The sequence below is a fragment of the Brassica napus genome, chromosome C9, assembly GCF_020379485.1.
Source record: "Brassica napus cultivar Da-Ae chromosome C9, Da-Ae, whole genome shotgun sequence".
Taxonomy (NCBI): domain Eukaryota; kingdom Viridiplantae; phylum Streptophyta; class Magnoliopsida; order Brassicales; family Brassicaceae; genus Brassica; species Brassica napus.
In genome coordinates, this window is record NC_063452.1 from 54701234 (window position 1) to 54721645 (window position 20412).

The 20412-nt window shown below is 37.0% G+C and overlaps 3 protein-coding genes across 4 annotated transcripts; all 3 read left to right on the plus strand.

Annotated features, from left to right (window-relative positions):
- Positions 1 to 1022: 1022 nt before the first annotated feature.
- On the plus strand, positions 1023 to 2117 carry LOC106364888. The gene has a single exon (XM_013804373.3). It carries the CDS (start codon positions 1158 to 1160, stop codon positions 1917 to 1919), a length of 762 nt encoding a protein of 253 aa, XP_013659827.1. The 5' UTR covers positions 1023 to 1157; the 3' UTR covers positions 1920 to 2117.
- A 1729-nt stretch (positions 2118 to 3846) lies between these two features.
- On the plus strand, positions 3847 to 8438 carry LOC106367886 (ARM REPEAT PROTEIN INTERACTING WITH ABF2). 2 transcript variants are annotated; one of them, XM_013807750.3, is made up of 19 exons: positions 3847 to 4185; positions 4284 to 4444; positions 4561 to 4733; positions 4811 to 4931; positions 5003 to 5077; positions 5191 to 5285; positions 5387 to 5462; positions 5672 to 5779; positions 5942 to 6070; positions 6169 to 6237; positions 6382 to 6441; positions 6611 to 6734; positions 6846 to 6985; positions 7069 to 7132; positions 7215 to 7294; positions 7502 to 7566; positions 7655 to 7772; positions 7858 to 7982; positions 8073 to 8438. In XM_013807750.3, the coding sequence occupies exons 1-19, from the start codon at positions 3921 to 3923 to the stop codon at positions 8170 to 8172; spliced, it is 2148 nt and encodes a 715-aa protein (XP_013663204.1). In that variant the 5' UTR covers positions 3847 to 3920; the 3' UTR covers positions 8173 to 8438. The 2 variants fall into 2 exon arrangements, with proteins under 2 accessions (XP_013663204.1, XP_013663205.1); XM_013807751.3 differs by having other exon boundaries at positions 3848 to 4185; positions 4287 to 4444.
- Positions 8439 to 8790: 352 nt separating this feature from the next.
- Positions 8791 to 11120, plus strand: LOC106367887 (RAN GTPase-activating protein 2-like). Its single transcript, XM_013807752.3, has 2 exons — positions 8791 to 9056; positions 9380 to 11120. Exon 2 carries the CDS (start codon positions 9382 to 9384, stop codon positions 10999 to 11001), a length of 1620 nt encoding a protein of 539 aa, XP_013663206.1. The 5' UTR covers positions 8791 to 9056; positions 9380 to 9381; the 3' UTR covers positions 11002 to 11120.
- Positions 11121 to 20412: the final 9292 nt, after the last annotated feature.

Genomic DNA, 20412 nt, shown 5'->3' on the forward strand with positions numbered 1-20412 from the left:
AGGGGGTGTAATTAATCAGTTGGAGGCTTGGAGCTAACAATAAAGACAAATCACCAAAATAGCACATTTCTAAGTTTATATCACAAAAATAGCACTCAAAAACTAAAATCACCAAAATAGCATTTTATCTTTTGAAAATTTTAATTTTTTTATTTTTCAAAATTTGAAATCTTATCCCCAAAACCTCATTTCTCAACTCTAAACCCTAAACCCTAAACCCTAAACCCTAAACCCTAAACCCTAAATTCTAAACCCTAAACCCTAAATTCTAAACCCTAAACTCTAAACCCTAAACCCTAAATCCTAAACCCCACCATTAACTCTAAACCCTAAGTTTGTGACTTTTGATAAAACATTAAGTGCTATTTTTGTGACTTTTGACCTTGAATACTAGTTTGGGAACAAAAACTTGATTTAGTGCTATTTTTGTTTTTTTCTCTAACAATAATAGGAACTTAGTAATTATTTTGCCAATGATAATAACTACAGGCTACATCAACCTGCACCATAACTAAAACGAGTGGTCCAACACCAAGAAACCCGCTCAACGTTCCTCCAAGCTAATATTCATATCAATGCTAGTACTCCTTTGTTTTTTACTGTATATATAAAGACTTGACCTAACGGTAAAACTGTGTGCGTGTCAAGAACACAAATAATATTAAGTAGTCTCGTGTGTTGAGTTGTACTTGCTTTCACATGGCAAGAAGCTCATGTGGGTACATGTGGGTACTGTTCAATTATATCTCTCCAAATTTTCCTTCAGTCAAACCCAAACTTCTTCATTGCCTCTTTCATATCCACATCTACGATTTTTTTTAAATAGATCTCTGATTATATAACTAGATCAAATCATGGATTAGAAAATAATTAATCAAGTAATTATGATAATTCAATGCATCTTCGTTCCGGTGGATGTGAGTAATATTTTAAAATACGAATTTGCATGTTCATATCATCTAATCTCCCATCTTCTTACAGCTCTGTAACTTGTCTGCCTCTTCTGTTTCCATCTCAACGTGTCCATGTGGTCTTACCTCAGTTTTTTTTTTGTATATATTATCCTCATCATTACTTTCTGAATCTTCACCCCTCTCTCTCTCTCTCAAAGTCCACTTGATTTGTCTTTCACTTCATAACTACACATTTGTACGATCATGGTAGTAGCGGAAACGGCGGAGGCTACGATGGTTTTCACGACGGAAGGACCTCGCATTTCCTTCTCCGCCGATCTGTCATCATCAGACAGCGAGGGAGACTACATCTGCATCAACCCTGAGAATCTCCTAAGGGGAAAAGAAGAACAAGTGAAAGCTGGAGACTTTGAGTTTCTGTCGAACACACAAACGATGCTCACCGCCGCAGACGAGCTGTTCTCCGAAGGAAAGCTGCTTCCTTTCTGGCAAGCCAAACACTCGGAGAAGCTTCAAAACGTTACCTTGAAAACAAAAGTCGTCGACGTAGACGAAGTAGAAGTAGTAGAAGAAGATCGTAGAGTTAAGAAAGAGGAGACTGTTCACAACAGCACCAAGGAGCAGGAGAATAATAACAGAGGAAGCTGGTTTCTTGACGACGACCCTTCTCCTCGTCCACCGAACTGCACTGTTCTGTGGAAAGAGCTTTTGCGGTTGAAGAAACAGAGGAACACCAAGACGACGAATACGACTACAAAGGCTTCGTCAACGAAGGCATCGTCTCTCTCTCCGTCTTCGTCTTCGAGCTCGACTTCTTCTTCTTCTAGCTCGATCGGGGATGCTGTGAAGGAGGAGAGCGAGAAGAAAGGTAAGAAAGGGTTAGAGAGGACGAGATCCGTGACTATGAGGATAAGGCCGATGATTCATGTTCCTGTTTGTACTCCCACTAAGCCTCCTCTGTTTCCTCTAAGGCTACACAAAAACAGAGTAGAGAAACGAACTTGATGAATGATGAATGATGATGAACATTGTTTTATGTATTTGTCTTTGTATTATCAACCCTTCTTTTGGTTAGTTTTTTGTGAATTAGGATGTGTTGTGTTTTTTGTTCAGCTTTTGTGATTGAGATCTGTGGTGTGACAGTGTATAAATGCGAAGACATTTTCAATACCCGAACACAAATAAGAGATTCATCATTGAATACACCCATTTTTATGCTTTTTCATCTCATTGTCTTTGTAGATTTGTAAAGTTTTTTTTTCTCTCTTTTTTTTGTTGTGTCTCTGTATCTTAGCCAAAGTTTTTATTGGGCTTGATCAAATATTTGGTTTTAGACTTTAAGATGAATCCTTGGTTTAAGATCTGAAAAATGTGAGAAGAGACAAAAGAGTTAAATGCCAAAGATAATGAAAGAAACAAGAAAGCAGAGTACAGGGGTGTGCACATGCAGGTTTCAGATGTTTTCTATCGGGAAAACTCCACCAAGTGGCTCTGCTCAGTGTTTATAGGAAAGGGTCCACTTCTGCAACCCTGGCCTAACGTTTATAACCCAAAATCAAACTAATCCCTAACACATCAGATTCATAATATCCAAATCTCGTTAGATCATATATATATATATATATATATATATGAGTTCAATTATTATTTTGCCACGCTGTCTTATTTCACTACACAACAATACAGAAACAGAACGATGGATGGATGTGCACAACTTATATAAGTATGTATAGTATAGTGTCTTATCCTCGGATCAGTATTTTTTCTCTTTGTGTATACTCCAGTTGTTGTAAGAATGAAACAGTAGATACATTATGTAAAATTGTAAATTTACACACAGGTTACGAAACAAAGCACAAACCTCAAATTTTGTTGCGGCACAGGAAAAAGAGAATAACTATTTTGCGCAGTATCAGTATTAGGAATTGAATGGTATGAAATGATTTATTCCATCAGTCCTAAAAAAAAGAATTCTACCATTTATCTTGAATGGAATGGAGTAGTTATTCCATCAATTACAAAAATATTTAGAACATGAATTTATGCAAGTTTATTGTTTATAAACTCAAGTAGCTCGCCCATTGGGAGTGGAAACAAAAAAATGCAATAGCATGTATGGACACCAGCTAGCATCACATCATTCTCACTACATTGACTGAACTATCTATAAATTTGCCAACTTTTAGACCCCATCTATAATAGTAATAAATTATTTTGATCTCAACAGATTTAAGATACTTTAACATTCTGGTATTGAGAGAAAAACATGCTACTGAATTCCATATTTCATAATGAGCTGTGAGTAGTGTAATAAACTTATTTTACTTTCCTTACTTTTTAATCGCTTTTTCCTTTGTTTCATCAAAGTTAGAAAAGCTTGCTCGTGCCTCCGAAGTTTTCATTCCCATGTGGTCGTCAAAGAAATGGTTCATCACTTCATCTTATCTTTATTTTAAAGAAATGCTTCTTTCTTCTATCATCTTTGATATTTTATTCACACTTTTAAACACGTCTCCTTTGTGGCAGACCACCAAAAAGTCCAAAAGCCTCTACTTACTTGTTTTCTTTTTATAAATATCAAAATAATAATTATGACTAAACCATGTTAAAAGAAAATAAAAATCTAGCAAAAGTGCACAACCTTGATTCCTTTCGTTGTGGGATTATCAGATCATTCCAATGCTCCGATACACAGGCCTAATTTAGCAAATGCTCATCTCCGGCGTGAAGCGCAAATTAGCATTACGTGGCTATAAAACATTTCGAAATAGAGAAAACAAACAATAAAAATGTTGGAGATAAATTTTCTATAAACGAATTTGAAATTTATTTTCCCTGAAAAAAACTAAAAGTAAATAAAAATAAAAGGCGTTTTTACTAAATGCCCAAACTACCCCTGATCTCTTTTTTTTTTTTTTTTGTCTGGATTGATTTCAAAACGCTCCTCCTTCTCTGATCTCCTCCTCTCCTCGCATCGTCGTCTGTGTCTCGTGAACTCGTGAAACGATGGAGCAACAACAACCGGAGAGGCGAGAAGGCCGAAGCTTCCCCGAGCGCAAGGGACAGAAGAGAAAGCTAGAGGAAGGAGCAGCCGCCGCCGCAGAGGATCGAGAGATCTCCGCCTCAACCACCACCGACGGCGGCGGCGATGCGATTCTCAACGAAATCGCTGCTCAAGTCTCCGTTCTAAACTCCGCCTTCTCATGGCAAGAATCCGATCGCGCTGCGGCGAAACGCGCCACTCAAGTCCTCGCCGAGCTCGCTAAAAACGGTAGAAGATCAGCTTCTTTCTTTTTTTTTTTCTGCGGTTTCTTCATATATATTTTTTTTGTTGATTCGTGACTTAGTTAGTAACCACCGTTTGTTCAGCAGAGGATTTAGTGAACGTGATTGTTGATGGAGGAGCTGTTCCAGCTCTCATGACGCATCTACAAGCGCCCCCGTACATCGACGGAGACTTGGCTCAGAAGCCGTTTGAACATGAGGTTGAGAAGGGGAGCGCCTTTGCTCTTGGTCTACTTGCAATTAAGGTTTAGTTGTGTTACAAAGCAGTTGCCTTTTTATGTTATTTTGCTCCAAGTCTAGTTTTTTCTTAAGGCTTATAGTATAGTGTTTGTGATCTCGTTGTGGAATTGACTGCTTACAGCCAGAGTATCAGAAGCTGATAGTGGACAAAGGTGCTTTACCTCATCTCGTCAATCTGTTGAAGAGAAGCAAAGATGGTTCTACTTCCCGTGCTGTTAATAGTGTTATCAGACGAGCGGCTGATGCCATCACCAATCTTGCTCATGAGAACAGCAGCATCAAGACTCGTGTTAGGTCAGCTTATTTAGGTGGTTTGAAAGATTTGTTTTTCGGTACAACTGTCCTCATGACTTCAAGTTCTTGACAAGCAGGCTCGAAGGCGGTATTCCACCTCTCGTTGATTTGCTTGAGTTTTCTGATTCAAAGGTTCAGCGAGCAGCAGCAGGGGCGTTGAGAACCCTTGCGTTTAAAAACGATGATAACAAGAACCAGGTTAATGTTTCTGTCTTACAGCTTCTATTTCAGTTTTTCGGTGGAGCATGATTCATTGTTTTTTTGTGCAGATTGTCGATTGCAGTGCTCTTCCCACGCTCATTCTAATGTTAGGATCAGAGGATGCTGCTATACATTATGAAGCGGTTAGGAATCTTTTACTGGGACGAGAGTTTTCATAATCAACTGTTTTGCTAGTTGCTACTCAAACATCTACATGACATTGACTCTGAAATAACGAGTTGAGTCACGCTTTTAGGTTGGAGTTATCGGCAATCTAGTACATTCTTCTCCAAACATTAAAAAAGAGGTTCTTTCTGCTGGGGCGTTGCAACCTGTCATTGGTCTTCTCAGGTGTGTGGAACTCGCCGTTTTAATTACATGGTTAAGCATAGAGTTGTTACTGTTAACCCTAGGTTCATTCTCATCATTTTTTTTGAATTTGTCTATTGCAGTTCATGTTGCCCTGAGAGTCAAAGAGAGGCGGCTTTATTACTTGGACAGTTTGCGTCGACTGATTCCGATTGTAAGGTACTATTTCATCCCGGGTTTTCTATCCTCATTTCGTTTGCCATTACCCCAAAGTCTAAACTCTTTCTGTTTGGTTATACTGGGCGTAATTTGTTTGTTGCTATTGATATTTGTAGAATATTCGTTTCCAATTCGTGTTATCTATCATTTTCCCTGATTTATGTGTCTTTTTCATTCTTCATTTCATTTTCAAAAATATAACTTTGCAGGTGCACATTGTGCAAAGGGGTGCTGTCCGTCCTTTGATTGAGATGCTTCAGTCACCTGACGTGCAGTTGAAAGAAATGTCGGCCTTTGCACTGGGTAGATTGGCGCAGGTTCTTGTTTCAGTCATTTGTTATTTTCAGTTTATAAAGTTGAGGCATTCTTTTTTGGCGTTGTAAACTTGCAACTTTGCTTTGTAGACTTATAACCATTTGAGTTATATTAAATAACATTACCGATATGTCTTTTAATGTCTAGCGTACCCTTTCTCGCAGGATTCTCACAATCAAGCTGGTATTGCCCATAGTGGTGGTTTAGGACCTTTGTTGAAGCTTCTTGATTCAAGAAATGGATCCCTGCAACACAACGCGGCATTTGCTCTCTATGGCCTTGCCGATAATGAGGTGTGTTGTATGCTACCTTCCGTATGTATTAATTAGGAATGCAAAAAAATATATTTAAACCTCATTAAATAGGTTATTGATCCATTTTTCTCCCCTAGGATAATGTATCAGATTTTATCAGGGTGGGAGGTATCCAGAAGCTACAGGATGGAGAGTTTATAGTTCAGGTATGTATAGCGTTGTTACCCTTTCACTACTTTCTAGAATCATATCGTCTTATTCCTTGTATCGGCTAGATACTGAAGATTCTTTGCAGCTTTAGTAGTCTTTGTTTTACTCTTTGGGTGTTTATAATTTACACTGCTTTTTAGGCAACTAAAGATTGTGTCTCCAAAACACTGAAGAGATTGGAGGAGAAGATTCATGGAAGAGTAAGTAAAATTATACCCGTCTTTAAACTTGCTCTTTCCACATCTGGTGACTAAAACATACACATGCACGGTTTGTGGTGAAACTGCTATATCCTGGTCTAGCTCTGTCGAAGTTTAGTATTTCTCTATCCAACCATTGAGACACTTGTTCTTTGGTTTTCCTTTGCAGGTTCTTAGACATCTGTTGTACCTAATGCGCATTTCTGAAAAGTCTATCCAAAAACGGGTTGCTCTCGCTCTTGCTCATCTCTGTTCACCAGAAGATCAGAGAACCATATTCATAGATGAAAATGGCATGTGACAACTTTTTTGAATTTATTATGTTTAGACTTTTGACGTGTTATCCATTGTTGTTAAGATGTTCTTTGTGCAAAAAGTTTTATATCGAGTTTGTCTTTTGACAGGGTTGGAGTTGCTACTTGGTCTTCTTGGTTCTACGAACACTAAACAGCAACTTGATGGCGCTGCAGCATTGTACAAATTAGCAAATAAATCTATGGCACTTTCTCCAGTTGATGCTGCTCCCCCTTCCCCAACACAAAGGGTGAGCTCCCTTCTTACTTCAGTCCTCCAATACATAACTTGCGGAAGTCTCATTGCAGTATTCTTTTTGTGTATTTGTGACAGGTTTATCTCGGAGAGCAGTATGTAAATAGTGCCACGCTGTCTGATGTAACTTTTCTAGTCGAAGGTAATCATCATATTAATCAGGAAGTTGCAACAGTCTTGCTCGCTCCAAAGTCCATATGTAAACCAGAAAAATCATACTGCAGGAAGGAGATTCTATGCACACAGAATTTGTCTCCTGGCATCTTCAGATGCATTTCGCGCAATGTTTGATGGTGGTTACAGAGTAAGTTAGCTATTATTTTTGGGTGACCAAATCCTTTTCAATATGTTCTTGCGGAGGAAATGAAAAAATATCATTTACTAGCTATGATGACGATGACATATTGGTTTTGGCTGCTCTGCTTCTCTTTCAAAAGGAATATATGGATAGTTATGTTTCTTGTGTGCAAATTGAATATCTCATTCAGTTTGTGTTTCGTTTATACCACAGGAAAAGGACGCTAGAGATATTGAGATTCCTAATATCAAGTGGGAGGTTTTTGAGTTAATGATGAGGTATGACGAGCTTGCAGGCTCCTTTATTGTGAGAACTCTTAACATACATGTAAATATGTAATTGACTCACTTGGATTGTGATTCCCAGGTTTATATACACTGGATCCGTCGACATTACAATTGAGATATCACAAGATCTTCTAAGAGCAGCGGATCAGTATCTATTGGAGGGGCTAAAGCGGCTCTGTGAATACACAATTGCTCAGGTGAGCCAGAATACGTGCAATTTCAAGTGATGTGGTTTGCATAATAATTGTCGAAATCTAACACAGTTTTGCTTATAAATGAAAGGATATAACGTTGGAAAACATAGGAGGCATGTACGATCTCTCAGAAGCATTCCACGCAATGTCGCTGAGGCAAGCTTGTATCCTGTTCATCCTGGAGCATTTCGATAAACTGAGCACAATGCATGGGTAATATAAATAAGCTCTCTCTCTCTCTCTTTTCAGACTATCTCTCTCTATTTGGCATTTATCTGAAACAGAGCGAATGAAAAATGGCAGGCAAAACCAGCTGGTACAGCGAACAATACCAGAGATAAGAGAGTACTTTTGTAGAGCTCTAACAAAGTCTACGACAAACCTGCAAGGCCTGAGGCTGTAAGAAGAAGAAGACTGGTACCTAACTAGGGAGGTAAGTAGACAAGGAATATATAGAGAGAGAAAGCTCGCTATTAGTAAGAGGTCTTTATGGTCTTGTCCTATCCTGAGTCGTTTTAGCAAATTTGCTGTGCGTTTGGTTCATTGTATTTTGTATCAAATTCTCTTCTGATCACAATCGCGTCTTAAAAAGAGATCGCCACTTTGTATCCAGAACACCATTATGGTGAGAAACTTCCTCTATTCAATTCAAGATCCACGGTCCAACGATCCTGTGTTAGAAGAAAATATACACTGTGATAATGACAAATCAGTTCTTGACTAAATGATTAATCAGATAAACCCGAGAGGAAAATTAATAATATTTGTTAATTTTTAATATTATTTGAGGAACCGACGACATATACAATAATAATATCCCGTTTTGGCTTTACAACTAAATAATTGAAAGAAATGGCTTGCCATTAGGTTATTATAAAATAGCAACTCTAATATTTTTGGAGTTTCTGCCGGCAGATATATATTTTTTATTTCAGAATGTATATAGAAAATGAAACGTTATATAATTATAAATATTTTTTTTTTGAATATACTCAAAGAAAAAAATAAAATAAATCAAAATGTTCTCTTACAAACACCAAATTACAAGCACCAAAAGAAGAAGAAAAAATTACAAGTACCAAAGTGAATGCTTTAATGCTTTAATGCTTTAATGCTTTAATGCTTTAATGCTTTATGGTCACGACGTATAATTATTATTTTATATATTCTTTTTGCCTGAATGCTTTTTTTATGATTCAGCGGGAGGGGAGATTTAATTTAAAGGAGCTCCGGTGAGAAACCCTAGCACCCTATCATTTCGAGATTCAGCCACTCCTCCTCGCTCAGGTATGCTTTTGCTTTTGATCTCCTCAGATTTTCGCGATTAGATGCGTCTTCTGGAAACTATCCACTATGCAATGCGATCTCCGATCTTTTTACAATCACTCTTCTTAATCTCCTCTGTTATAGATTTATGCAAAGTAGTGATTTCTTTATTATTAGATTCGAATCTCATGATCCTTCAATTCAATCAAAGCCTTTCTGCTCGCTACAGTGTGATTTTGAATTGAAAAATCATTCCTTTGGGCTCAAAGTTATAGTCTTTGTTTGACTACAGTTACAACCATAGAGCCTCCTCCTCTGATTCTTGAATGTGTGTGTTTGTGCAGTTATGGCTGATACACTTGATTCCCGACCTCACACATTCTCCATCAAACTCTGGCCACCGAGTCTACCCACAAGGCAAGCTCTCATCGAGCGCATGACCAACAACCTCTCTTCCAAAACCATTTTCACCGACAAGTTTGGCAGCTTAACCAAAGACCAGGCCATGGAGAACGCCAAGAGGATCGAGGACGTTGCTTTCTCCACCGCTAACCTACAGTTCGAGAGGGAGCCTGACGGTGACGGCGGCTCAGCTGTGCAGCTCTACGCCAAAGAATGCAGTAAGATGATTTTAGAAGTACTCAAGAAAGGCCCTGTTTGTAAGGCTGAACAAGTATCTTCTGCTTCTCCTTGTAAGGAAACTGTTTTCGATATTTCGAAAGACAAAAGAGCTTTTATTGAGGCCGAGGAGGCTGAGGAGCTTCTCAAACCGTTGAAGGAGCCTGGGAATGTTTACACTAAGATATGCTTTAGCAATAGGAGTTTCGGGTTAGGAGCTGCACGTGTCGCTGAGCCTATCTTGGCCTCTCTGAAAGACCAGCTTAAGGTTGTTGACTTGTCGGACTTCGTCGCTGGGAGACCTGAGGTTGAAGCTCTTGAGGTTATGAATATATTCTCTAGTGCCCTGGAAGGTAGTGTTCTCTCGTCTCTCAACTTATCAGACAACGCGTTGGGTGAGAAGGGTGTTAGAGCGTTCGGGACGCTCTTGAAATCTCTGAGCTCTTTGGAGGAGCTTTATCTGATGAACGATGGTATCTCTAAAGAAGCTGCGCAAGCTGTCTCCGAGTTGATTCCTTCAACGGAGAAGTTGAGGGTCTTGCATTTTCATAACAACATGACTGGAGATGAAGGAGCGGTTGCGATCTCAGAGGTTGTGAAGCGTTCACCGCTGCTGGAGAATTTCAGATGTTCTTCAACAAGAGTTGGTGAAGGAGGAGGTATTGCTTTGTCGGAAGCGCTTGAGAATTGTACTCTTATGGAGAAACTCGATCTGAGGGATAATATGTTTGGCACAGAAGCTGGAGTTTCTCTGAGCAAGACTCTTTCAAGGTTCGAACATTTGGCTGAGGTTTACTTGAGTTATCTAAACTTAGAGGACGAAGGTGCCATAGCCATAGCAAACGCTCTCAAGGACTCTGCTGCGCCCATTGAGGTTCTTGAGATGGCGGGAAATGACATAACGGTTGAAGCCGCTTCAGCTATAGCAGCCTGTGTAGCGGCGAAACAGGATCTGAACAAGTTGAATTTGTCTGAGAATGAGCTGAAAGATGAGGGGTGTGTCCAGATTGCAAAGAGTGTGGAAGAGGATCATTTGAAACTGCAATACATTGACATGAGCAACAATTACATAAGAAGAGCTGGAGCACGGGCCTTGGCTCAGGTTGTTGTTAAGAAAGAAGGTTTCAAGTTGTTGAACATCGATGGGAATATCATATCAGAGGAAGGCATTGAGGAAGTTAAAGAGATATTAAAGAAAACACCGGAGGTACTTGGAGCACTGGACGATAATGATCCTGATGGAGAAGAAGAGGAAGAAGATGATGAGGAAGATGAAGAGAAGGAAGGTGAAGAGAATAATGAGTTGGAATCAAAGCTGAAGAAGCTTGAAGTTAATGAGGATGATTGAGTCTGTAATTTTGGTTTTACTTTTCAATGCTTCGTTTGTTTTGCACCAGAATCACTTTATCTGCTGCTGGAGAGATCAAAGATATTGAGATTTGGTGTTAATTTAATTTTGCCAACATCTTATGAAATCCTTTTTTTTTTTTTTTAAAGAAAATGATTATATCGACACACCCTACCGGTATCATAAGAGACTCAGTACACAAAACTCAGCTAGGACACACCCCACCTCATAAGAGACTCAGTACACAAAACCCAGCTAGTGATTCTACACCAAATCGTTTGAATCCTATTTGTCCCATTAGCTTTGTACATTTCCTAGTGTTCTGTGTTCTTTCCTTTTATTTTTCTTTTCTTGTTTTTTTTTTGGTATGAAAAAGGTGTTTTCACCTCTTTGCCGGGAACCCAAACAATGTAAATAGTCCCTCCCAGCGCGAATCGAACCCGAGTGGCGGAAGTTACAGCCGCAACCCCTTTACCACCAGAGCTGACTCGTTTTGGTAGAAAAGGTGTTTTCACCTCTTTGCCGGGAACCCAAGCAATGTAAATAGTCCCTCCCAGCGCGAATCGAACCCGGGTGGCGGAAGTTACAGCCGCAACCCCTTTACCACCAGAGCTGACTCGTTCTGGTCCTCTTCTTTCTTTTCTTGTTTTGTTGCCACATATATTGATAGTTAAAATTATACGACGCAAGGATGTGTTCATAAAACATAAATATATAACTAGCTTTTGACCCGCCCGAGCGGGTATTTATTTTATGTTTTTAGTCTTTCTTTAAATATATTAAATGATGTATTCATAATATTTAAATATAAATTTATATCATAAATTAATCTTTACAATTATAATAAAAATTAAAAGTAAAATTTTAATAAAATATTCTGATATAAATTTTAAATTTCTAATTAAAATAATAAAGAGGTGGGTCATAATTTTTCTAATTCCAAAATCTTAGCATCCCTTAAAAAAAGAAAATAAATTTATAATACATAAAATATATAAATATATTTGCAACTATGAATTCTACTTAAATAAATTTGTTAAAGAAAAATAATCTTGCGTTGTTGTTGTTTATTTCTAGAGCTTCACTCATGACCGTATAAATATTTGTTTTCAGTTTAATTTTTTTCTTTGTACTATTGGTATGATATATATATAATTGTAAATTAAAATGTATTATATAATTGTTAATATAACATTTTAAAAACATAACAATTTTATTTATTACTTTCAGTAATTATATGTTGTGATTTTAATCGTCTATTATATCATAGTGTAACATATAAACAAATACAATATTTATAACAATTGGACTTATATTATGAAAGCATTATACTAATAATATATGAATAAATTATTTTTATTTTATTTATATGTTATATAAATTGATTATGATGTGTGACTTTTTTATTTTATTATTTATTACTAATAAGTATTTAATATATTAATACGAAATATATCAAGAAATCTATTTTGGTTAAGATTTGAATAAGAAAATATATTATTTAAATTAGGAAAAGAAATAAAATGTTTAAATCTATTATTTAAATTAAGAAAAGGCAAGCATATGTCAATATAGGTTCAATAAATATTTTTATGGCATTTCAATGTAAATAAATGGTAAAAGTAAGAGGTATTTTTATTTTCTAATTCAATTTTAATAAGACACTTTTAATAATATAGATATTACACAAAATAGTTAACAGATGGTTAGGTGCTTCTTATAGTATTAAATAAAACAATTACTCCCTCCGTTCCCAAAATTAAGATGTTTTAGATTTTTTACTTGTTCCACAAAGATAGATTTTCTATATGTTTAAGGTACTTTTTATACTTTTAAGAAACATTAAATGAAAATATTTGAATTGATTAAATTTCATTGGTGAAAAGTTATTGAAAAGTGTATAATAAAGTAAAAAAAATTAAATTATAAACATTTATTGAATTCTTAATAATCGTGAACACTTTAAAAAATTTTACTAAACAGCACAAAGGGAGTAATATATATGAGACATGAAGTAGTTTAACGTGATTCAGTTTCTTCTGCAAATATGCATTCAAGAGATTCTCCTCCATAACTTATGATTTGTTTTTATCAAAAAACACTTTTGTTGGTCGTCATCTAGTCTTTTTTTTCGTTTTCTCTGTGACTATTAGATGGAGATAGACACTATATATATAAATATATATATATATATAGACGTGATCAACAGAATATAAAAATAGTAAATAGTTAATAGTTAAATATGGTGCTTGATTGTAGGGTTGTTATTGATGGAAATATTTCTTTTTGATAGAACAAATTGATTTCACTAAAGCAGGTTAGTTAGGATTGAATCATGCCTAATATATACGCAAATTATGATGTTGACTTCGCTTAGAACATTCCGATTGTTAAATTTTAAAATTGACTGGACTATCTCCAAAATCTTCCTAATAAGAACATTTAAATACAAGTGAATCACGCCGGATATCTTTAGCAAAACGTGAAAAATAAGTTTAAAATTTTATATCCATATTTTATGTTGTTGTCATAGTGAGTGCATATTGTGGAACATTTTTTCACAATTTGCTAAAAAAAATTCCAAACACAATTTGTTAAATATACGACCACTAAATGTTTCGTGTATATTTTTTGTTTGGTAAGAAAAAAGAAAAGAAAAGAAAAGAAAAAGTATTAGTTATGTGCATCATACTGATGACATTAAAATTTGATACTAATAGCGATTTTATAATGAATTTCTAAAACGTATTGTATAAAGTATATGATTTTTGATGTAATTTTAATGAAGTCCTAAATAGTTCAGAATGTGGTTACTATATTATGTAAAAAAACATGTATCCGTAGTGTATATGGGGGAGATGGTTATGAACGATATGGTGGATATATATGTATACTTCATTTAGCTATAATGATGACAATAAAAATTGTACGTTATTATACGATGAAGCACAGTATGGAGATATTAAACAGAAATTAATTGTAGGTTCCAATCGGTTGATTTCTTAAAAGGAAAAATAGATAACTATGTTAAATCACTAGATATTAATTCAGTGGCATTAGGCTGTAATTATTTAAGAAAATTCAGGGTCAAATCTTATTTGTACTCCAGTTTTAATAGATTAGATATATATATCTAGACACATTTATTTTACAAGAATTGTATTATTCATTACTTTTCAACAGGTGATTACGTCGATAACCATTATAAACTTGTTTCTTATAGCGGTTTTTAGCAAAATAAAAATGTTTTTAGCGATGAAATTATGGATCTTAATGACGGAAGTATACTCTTCAAAACAATGATAGATATTTCCTGACTATTGCAATGAATAATAATTTTATAAAATGAAAACTAGTTGTTGTTGAAATGTTGTAAGTTCAATGTACTTGTACGTGACATAACTACGTGCTTAATATGAAAAATGTGAAAAACAAATATGAAAAATGATGTTTTTTTTCAAAAAAAAAATATATATATGAAAAATGTGGAACAATGACTTTTCTTTTTTTTTCCTTCATGTGCACTTAGCAACTCTAGCTTTAAAAGATAAGTATATGCACATATAGTCATTTAAATATATACACACATCATACATCAAATAATAAATAGGTTTGGTTTACTTGTTACCAAAGTTGTTGAACTAACATATTAAATGTCTAAAAAATCTTGAAGAAGAGTTGTTCTTACTCATGTTAGTCTGTTACAAAAAAAAAAAGAGTTGTTCTTATTATGAATGTGAAAAAACTTAACCTAAACTTGCTATAAAAATGCATGTTGGTTTTCACATTAATGTCGGGTTCAGCATTACGTGTGTTTCGTTCCTTTCCAAACTATCAGAAGAAACAACACGTATTATCTAAGTTTACTTTTTACCATTAGACCATACCTCTACTAGTTTACTACCCTTTTTTTCAATCGCATAAATAAACAAAAAATTGGTTTTTGTTATAAATCATGTGATGGATGTCCATAACCGGCCCGATCTATTAGAGGCCCAATCCGCAGGAGAGAGAGAGAGTCGGCCAAAGAGAGAGACGACTACCTTGTGTTTTCCTTTTTCCTTTTTTCTTTGTGTTTATGATTTGTAATCTTTCATTTTATTTATCTTGTAATTCCCTATATAAAGGACACACTTTATAATTAATGAAATAAGAACTTACTGATTCAAATCCTAAGTTTTACAACACGTTATCAGCACAATAGCCTCTAAAAAACCTTAAAGCTAAAAACCAGAAATCGAAAACCCTAATCCTACCCGACGAACCCTAACCCGATCGCGTCTCTTGTTCCTGCAAGCGTTCCCGTCTCAGCTTCATCCGATCAGCTCCAGCCCCAAGGCGTTCCTGGTCATAGACGAACTCAGCCTCAGCTCTTGACCAGGACAGTTCGCGATCCGACAGCAACAGCTCCCGTTCGACGATCAGCCGTTCGCGATCCGACAGCAAACAGCTCGTGTCCAGCTCGCGTATAGATCGTTCCCGTTCGTGTTGCAGCTCGAGGTTCATTCTTTGGTGGTCCGGTTCATCAAACAACTAAGCTAAAGGTAATTCGAATTCTAAGAACATATGAATCGAATTGGGTTGATTGATAAAGAATGAAACCATAAAATATAATCTTTATGATAAAAGCCATAGGATAATAGATCAAACCCTAATGAGTAAATCGAAGCTCTAAAAGTTCGATCCCCAAACCCTAAAATCGAGATTGATCTATTGATCAATTAAAATCAAAGTTTTAATGGTTTTGAATCTCAAATCAAACCCCTTTGATCTAAGATCAAATCGAAACCCTAAAACCCCAATTTGAAAGAATCGGTTTTGATTGTTTAAATTTGAATATTGATTGATTGATTTGATCACCTAGAACTGTTTCTAAAGATTGTTTAAACTCGAATCTGAATAAATTAAGATTGTTTGGCTTGTTTAAATTGAAACCCTAATAACCTAGTCTAGATTGTTTTAAAATCGAATCTGAAACTACATGCTAGGTTAATTGTTCTAGATCATACCTCGTGGCCATGTGGCCTTGTTGCATTCATACCCTAATTGATCACAATTGATTGATTGCAAATTACACTTAGAACATTATTCTAGGAATGGTATTGAATTAAAATCAAGTAGCCGTGTGGCTTGTTCTTTTGCTTGGCCAAGAGTTTTGTTTGTATTGATTGCATCGTATGAACTGATAGAAACAATATATGTTAGGATTGCAATTACATGATAAACTAAATGTATAAGATTGAACCAATTGCATCCATAGCCGTGTGGCTTACCTTGCATACATAGCTGTGTGGCTTAACTTGGCCGTAAGGCATAGATCTTGGCCGTGAGATTTGATTGATTGTTTAAACTTAAAACCTGTTCGTTTAAAACATTGAAACTATTCCTAAAAGATCTAAAAATATTAATCTATGATTTCAGATGTCGAAAATCAACAACCTTGATTTTGCTGCCCTAAATCTCTCTGGAGATAATTACCTTCAGTGGGCGCTTGATGCTAAGATCATCCTGAAATCCAAGGGACTCAGTGAATGTATCACCAAGAACAATAATGCTAATGAGAAAGATCGATACAGAGCCATCTTGATCATTCGTCATCATCTAGCTGAGAGTCTCAAGGATCAGTATCTAACCATTGAGAATCCACTAGATCTTTGGACAGAATTGAAATCTAGATATGATCACTAGAGAACGGTGATCTTACCAAAAGCTCGGTTTGATTGGACAAATCTTAGGATCCAAGACTATAAGTCTGTGGACGAGTATAACTCTGCACTATTTAAGATTGTTTTTAAATTGAAACTGTGTGGTGAAAGTATTACGGATCAGGATATGCTTGAGAAAACCGTTTCCACTTTCCATGCAAGCAATGTGCTGTTGCAACAACAGTACCGTGAGAAAGGTTTCAAGACCTATGCTAATCTTATTTCTTGTCTCTTGCTCGCTGAGCAGAACAATGAAATATTGATGAGAAACAGTCAGATGAGACCTCTTGGATCAGCTCCACTACCTGAAGCACACACGACAGAGGACAATAAAGAATACAACCACGTCCAAGGAAAAGGCCATCATGGCCGTGGTCGAGGAAAGTGGAACGGACGTGGACGTGGCCGAAGCTCCTTTGGCCGCGGGCGAGGGAATTAACATGGTAGAGACCATGGGCGTGACCGTGGCTCATTTGGAAGAGGTCATGGTCGCGGCCGTGGATCTTCATTCAAACCCCAACACTCGACCAAATCAGATAAATCCGTGTGCCATAGGTGTGGAATGAGTAATCATTGGGCTAAGACTTGTAGGACTCCCAAGCATCTAGTTGACCTCTATCAAGGGAGTTTGAAAGGGAAGAATCCAGAAGCCCATATGACCTATCAAGATGATGAACATAACTTCGATCATGAAAAGGACGATCTTATGGACTATGAAACTTCAGATTGTCTTAAAGACTGAAGATTGATTTAGACATTTGTAATCTAAATTTTGGTGTTCTTTGATTTGGTGTTTTTCATTTCTATGTTGTCATTCCTTTGAACTTAAAACTTAATAATAAATGAATGGATTTTATATATGAAGTGTCTAAGTAACATCCTTTTGAATCTTGTTTTAGAAATGAACGAGAACAAAGATGTACTCGTTGTGGACAGTGGGTCAAGCCACACGATCTTAAAAGACAAGAGATACTTCATAAACCTAACTCTAAAAAACTCCAACATCTCCACCATTGCGGGTATAGCTAGTCTCATAGAGGGTCACTGCCAGGCCAACATCATGTTGCCTATGGGTACACATCTTGAGATATCAGTTGCCTTGTATTCACCCAAATCTAAGAGAAGTCTATTAAGCTTTAAAGACATTCGAATGAATGCCTTTCATATTGAAACCACGGGCGAAGGAAACAAAGAATCCCTTCAGATCATTGAAATCGTCCATGGCAATAAGAAAGTTTTAGAATCCATACCCGCACTATCTACTGGTCTTTACTATGCTAAAGTCAGTATGATCGAGGCCAATGCCACTTTTAATAAAGAGGCAATCGACAACTTCACTTTATGGCACGATCGGCTTGGCCATCCCGGTTCGACCATGATGCGTAAACTGATCCTGAACACTAACGGCCATACCCTTAAAGAGAAACAAATTATCCCTAAGCACCTATCGTGTGTTGCTTATTCCCAAGGGAAACTCATTTCTAGGCCATCACCAGTTAAAGTCACTAAGGAAATGATAAACTTTCTGGAAAGAATTCAAGGAGACATCTGTGGACCAATTCACCCACCTAGTGGGACATTTCGATTTTCATGGTCCTCATAGATGAGTCCACTAGATGGTCGCATGTCTGTCTCCTCTCAACAAGAAACTTGGCATTTTCCAGGTTACTTGCTCAGATAATTCGATTACGAGCTTATTTTCCAGATTTTCCTTTGAAGACTATACGTCTTGACAATGCTGGTGAGTTTACTTCCCAAGCATTTAATGATTAATGTATGTCCATGGGGGTAACTGTGGAACACTCCATGGCACATGTACTTACACATAACGGCTTAGCCGAATCATTTATAAAACGCATACAACTCATTGCTAGACCGTTGCTTATGAAATCAAAGATGCCGGTTTCTGCATGGGGAGATGCCGTCCTTCACGCAGCCGAGCTCATACGCATCAGGCCATCTAGTGAACATAAGTATTCCCCATCACAATTGCTTACGGGTAATGAGCCAGACATTTCCCATCTTAAGACATTCGGTTGTGTCGTTTATGTTCCAATTGCTCCACCACAAAGAACAAAGATGGACCTCAAAGGAGGATGAGGATATATGTTGGATTTGATTCTCCCACCATTATAAAGTATCTTGAGCCAACTACAGGTGATTTATTTAAGGCCAGATACGCGGATTGTCATTTCAATGAATCCGAACTTCCAACATTAGGGGGAGATAGCAGTAAAATGGTAAAAGAAATTTCATGGAATCAAACATCCATATCTTGGCAAGATCCTCGAACTCAAGAATGTGATCTAGAAGTTCAAAAGATCTTACATTTACAAAAGCTAGCTAATCAATTGTCAGATTCCTTTGCTGACCCGAAAAGTGTGACTAAGTCATACATACCAGCTGCTAATGCACCAATAAGAATTGATGTTCAAGAGGGACACAATCAAGTTGCTACAGTGTGTAGACAACGTATGAAACATGGTAGACCAATAGGTTCCAAAGATAAGAACCCTCAGAAAACAAAGAAAGGCGCAGAAAATGAAACCGAGGTTGATAAGATACCAGACATGGTCGCGGCCGATCCAGCCCGTAATGTGGCCGCACCCGACTCTCCGGGTTTAGACATAACCGGACCTGATGCCATTAATGCTAAACTGCTTCAGGCTGATGCTGACGTCACCCTCATCGACCAGTAAGTTTTTTTTCTTTCAGTTTCTTAACCTCAGATCATCTTCAGGAGCTCTAATTTTTTTTGAAAAACTATGATCAAATCAGGAAGGAGTACTTTGAGATCACATGGGCGAGCTTGAGATCCATGGTGGAGCCATCGTTTGCGGAAAGAACAGTTATCAACCACAGGAACTACTTGAAAATCGGCCGTGTCGTTACTTCTCCGGCGGTCAACATCACGGAGAGTGACGTAACGACTAAAGACGGAGCTGTGATTGGATATGATTATCTAGTGATCGCTACGGGTCACAACGACTTGTTCCCCAAAACCAGACAAGAGAAGCTCTCACAGTACCAAGCAGGTAATTAATGGCATGAATCCTTATGCTCGTAAGAAACTTAAGTCACAAGCTAGGTTTTGTCCGGGTCCTATCTTGGTCAAAGCCGAATGAAACATTGGCCTCTGGTCCCCTAATTTTTTTTAAAAAATACATAGACAAAAATTTTCAAATTTGTAATTTTTTTTTATTAAAATCGTTAATAAATTATAAATTACCTATGACCTCCAAAATCTCAGGACATACAACTGTTTTGTCTCTAGCAACAACTGATCTAGTTTTGTTGCAGAATATGAGAAGATCATATCTTCTCAATCAGTTCTAATTATTGGTGGAGGACCGTCAGGCGTGGAGCTAGCTGCAGAGATAGCAGTTGACTTTCCGGAGAAGAAAGTCACGTTGGTGCACAAAGGACCACGGTTACTCGAGTTTGTCGGAGAAAAAGCTGCTGACAAAGCGTTTGACTGGTTAGAATCAAAGAAAGTGGAAGTGGTATTGAACCAGTCCGTGGATTTAAGTTCAGCTTCAGACGGAAACAAAACATACCGGACCTCAGGAGGAGAAACTATACACGCAGATTGTCATTACCTCTGTGTTGGGAAGCAGATTGTCATTACCTCTGTGTTGGGAAGCCTCTTGCCTCTCAATGGCTCAATGGGACTGTAGAGGATGGATTTGACCACCCCACAAGGCCC

Excerpts from the sequence above, each read along its gene's own strand:
- LOC106364888 (XM_013804373.3), top strand. The coding sequence starts at position 1,158 with ATGGTAGTAGCGGAAACGGCGGAGGCTACGATGGTTTTCACGACGGAA.
- LOC106367886 (XM_013807750.3), top strand. The coding sequence starts at position 3,921 with ATGGAGCAACAACAACCGGAGAGGCGAGAAGGCCGAAGCTTCCCCGAG. Across the intron at positions 6,735-6,845 it reads CATATTCATAGATGAAAATG|GGTTGGAGTTGCTACTTGGT; the intron begins GCATGTGACAAC and ends GTCTTTTGACAG. Across the intron at positions 6,986-7,068 it reads CCCCTTCCCCAACACAAAGG|GTTTATCTCGGAGAGCAGTA; the intron begins GTGAGCTCCCTT and ends TATTTGTGACAG.
- LOC106367887 (XM_013807752.3), top strand. The coding sequence starts at position 9,382 with ATGGCTGATACACTTGATTCCCGACCTCACACATTCTCCATCAAACTC.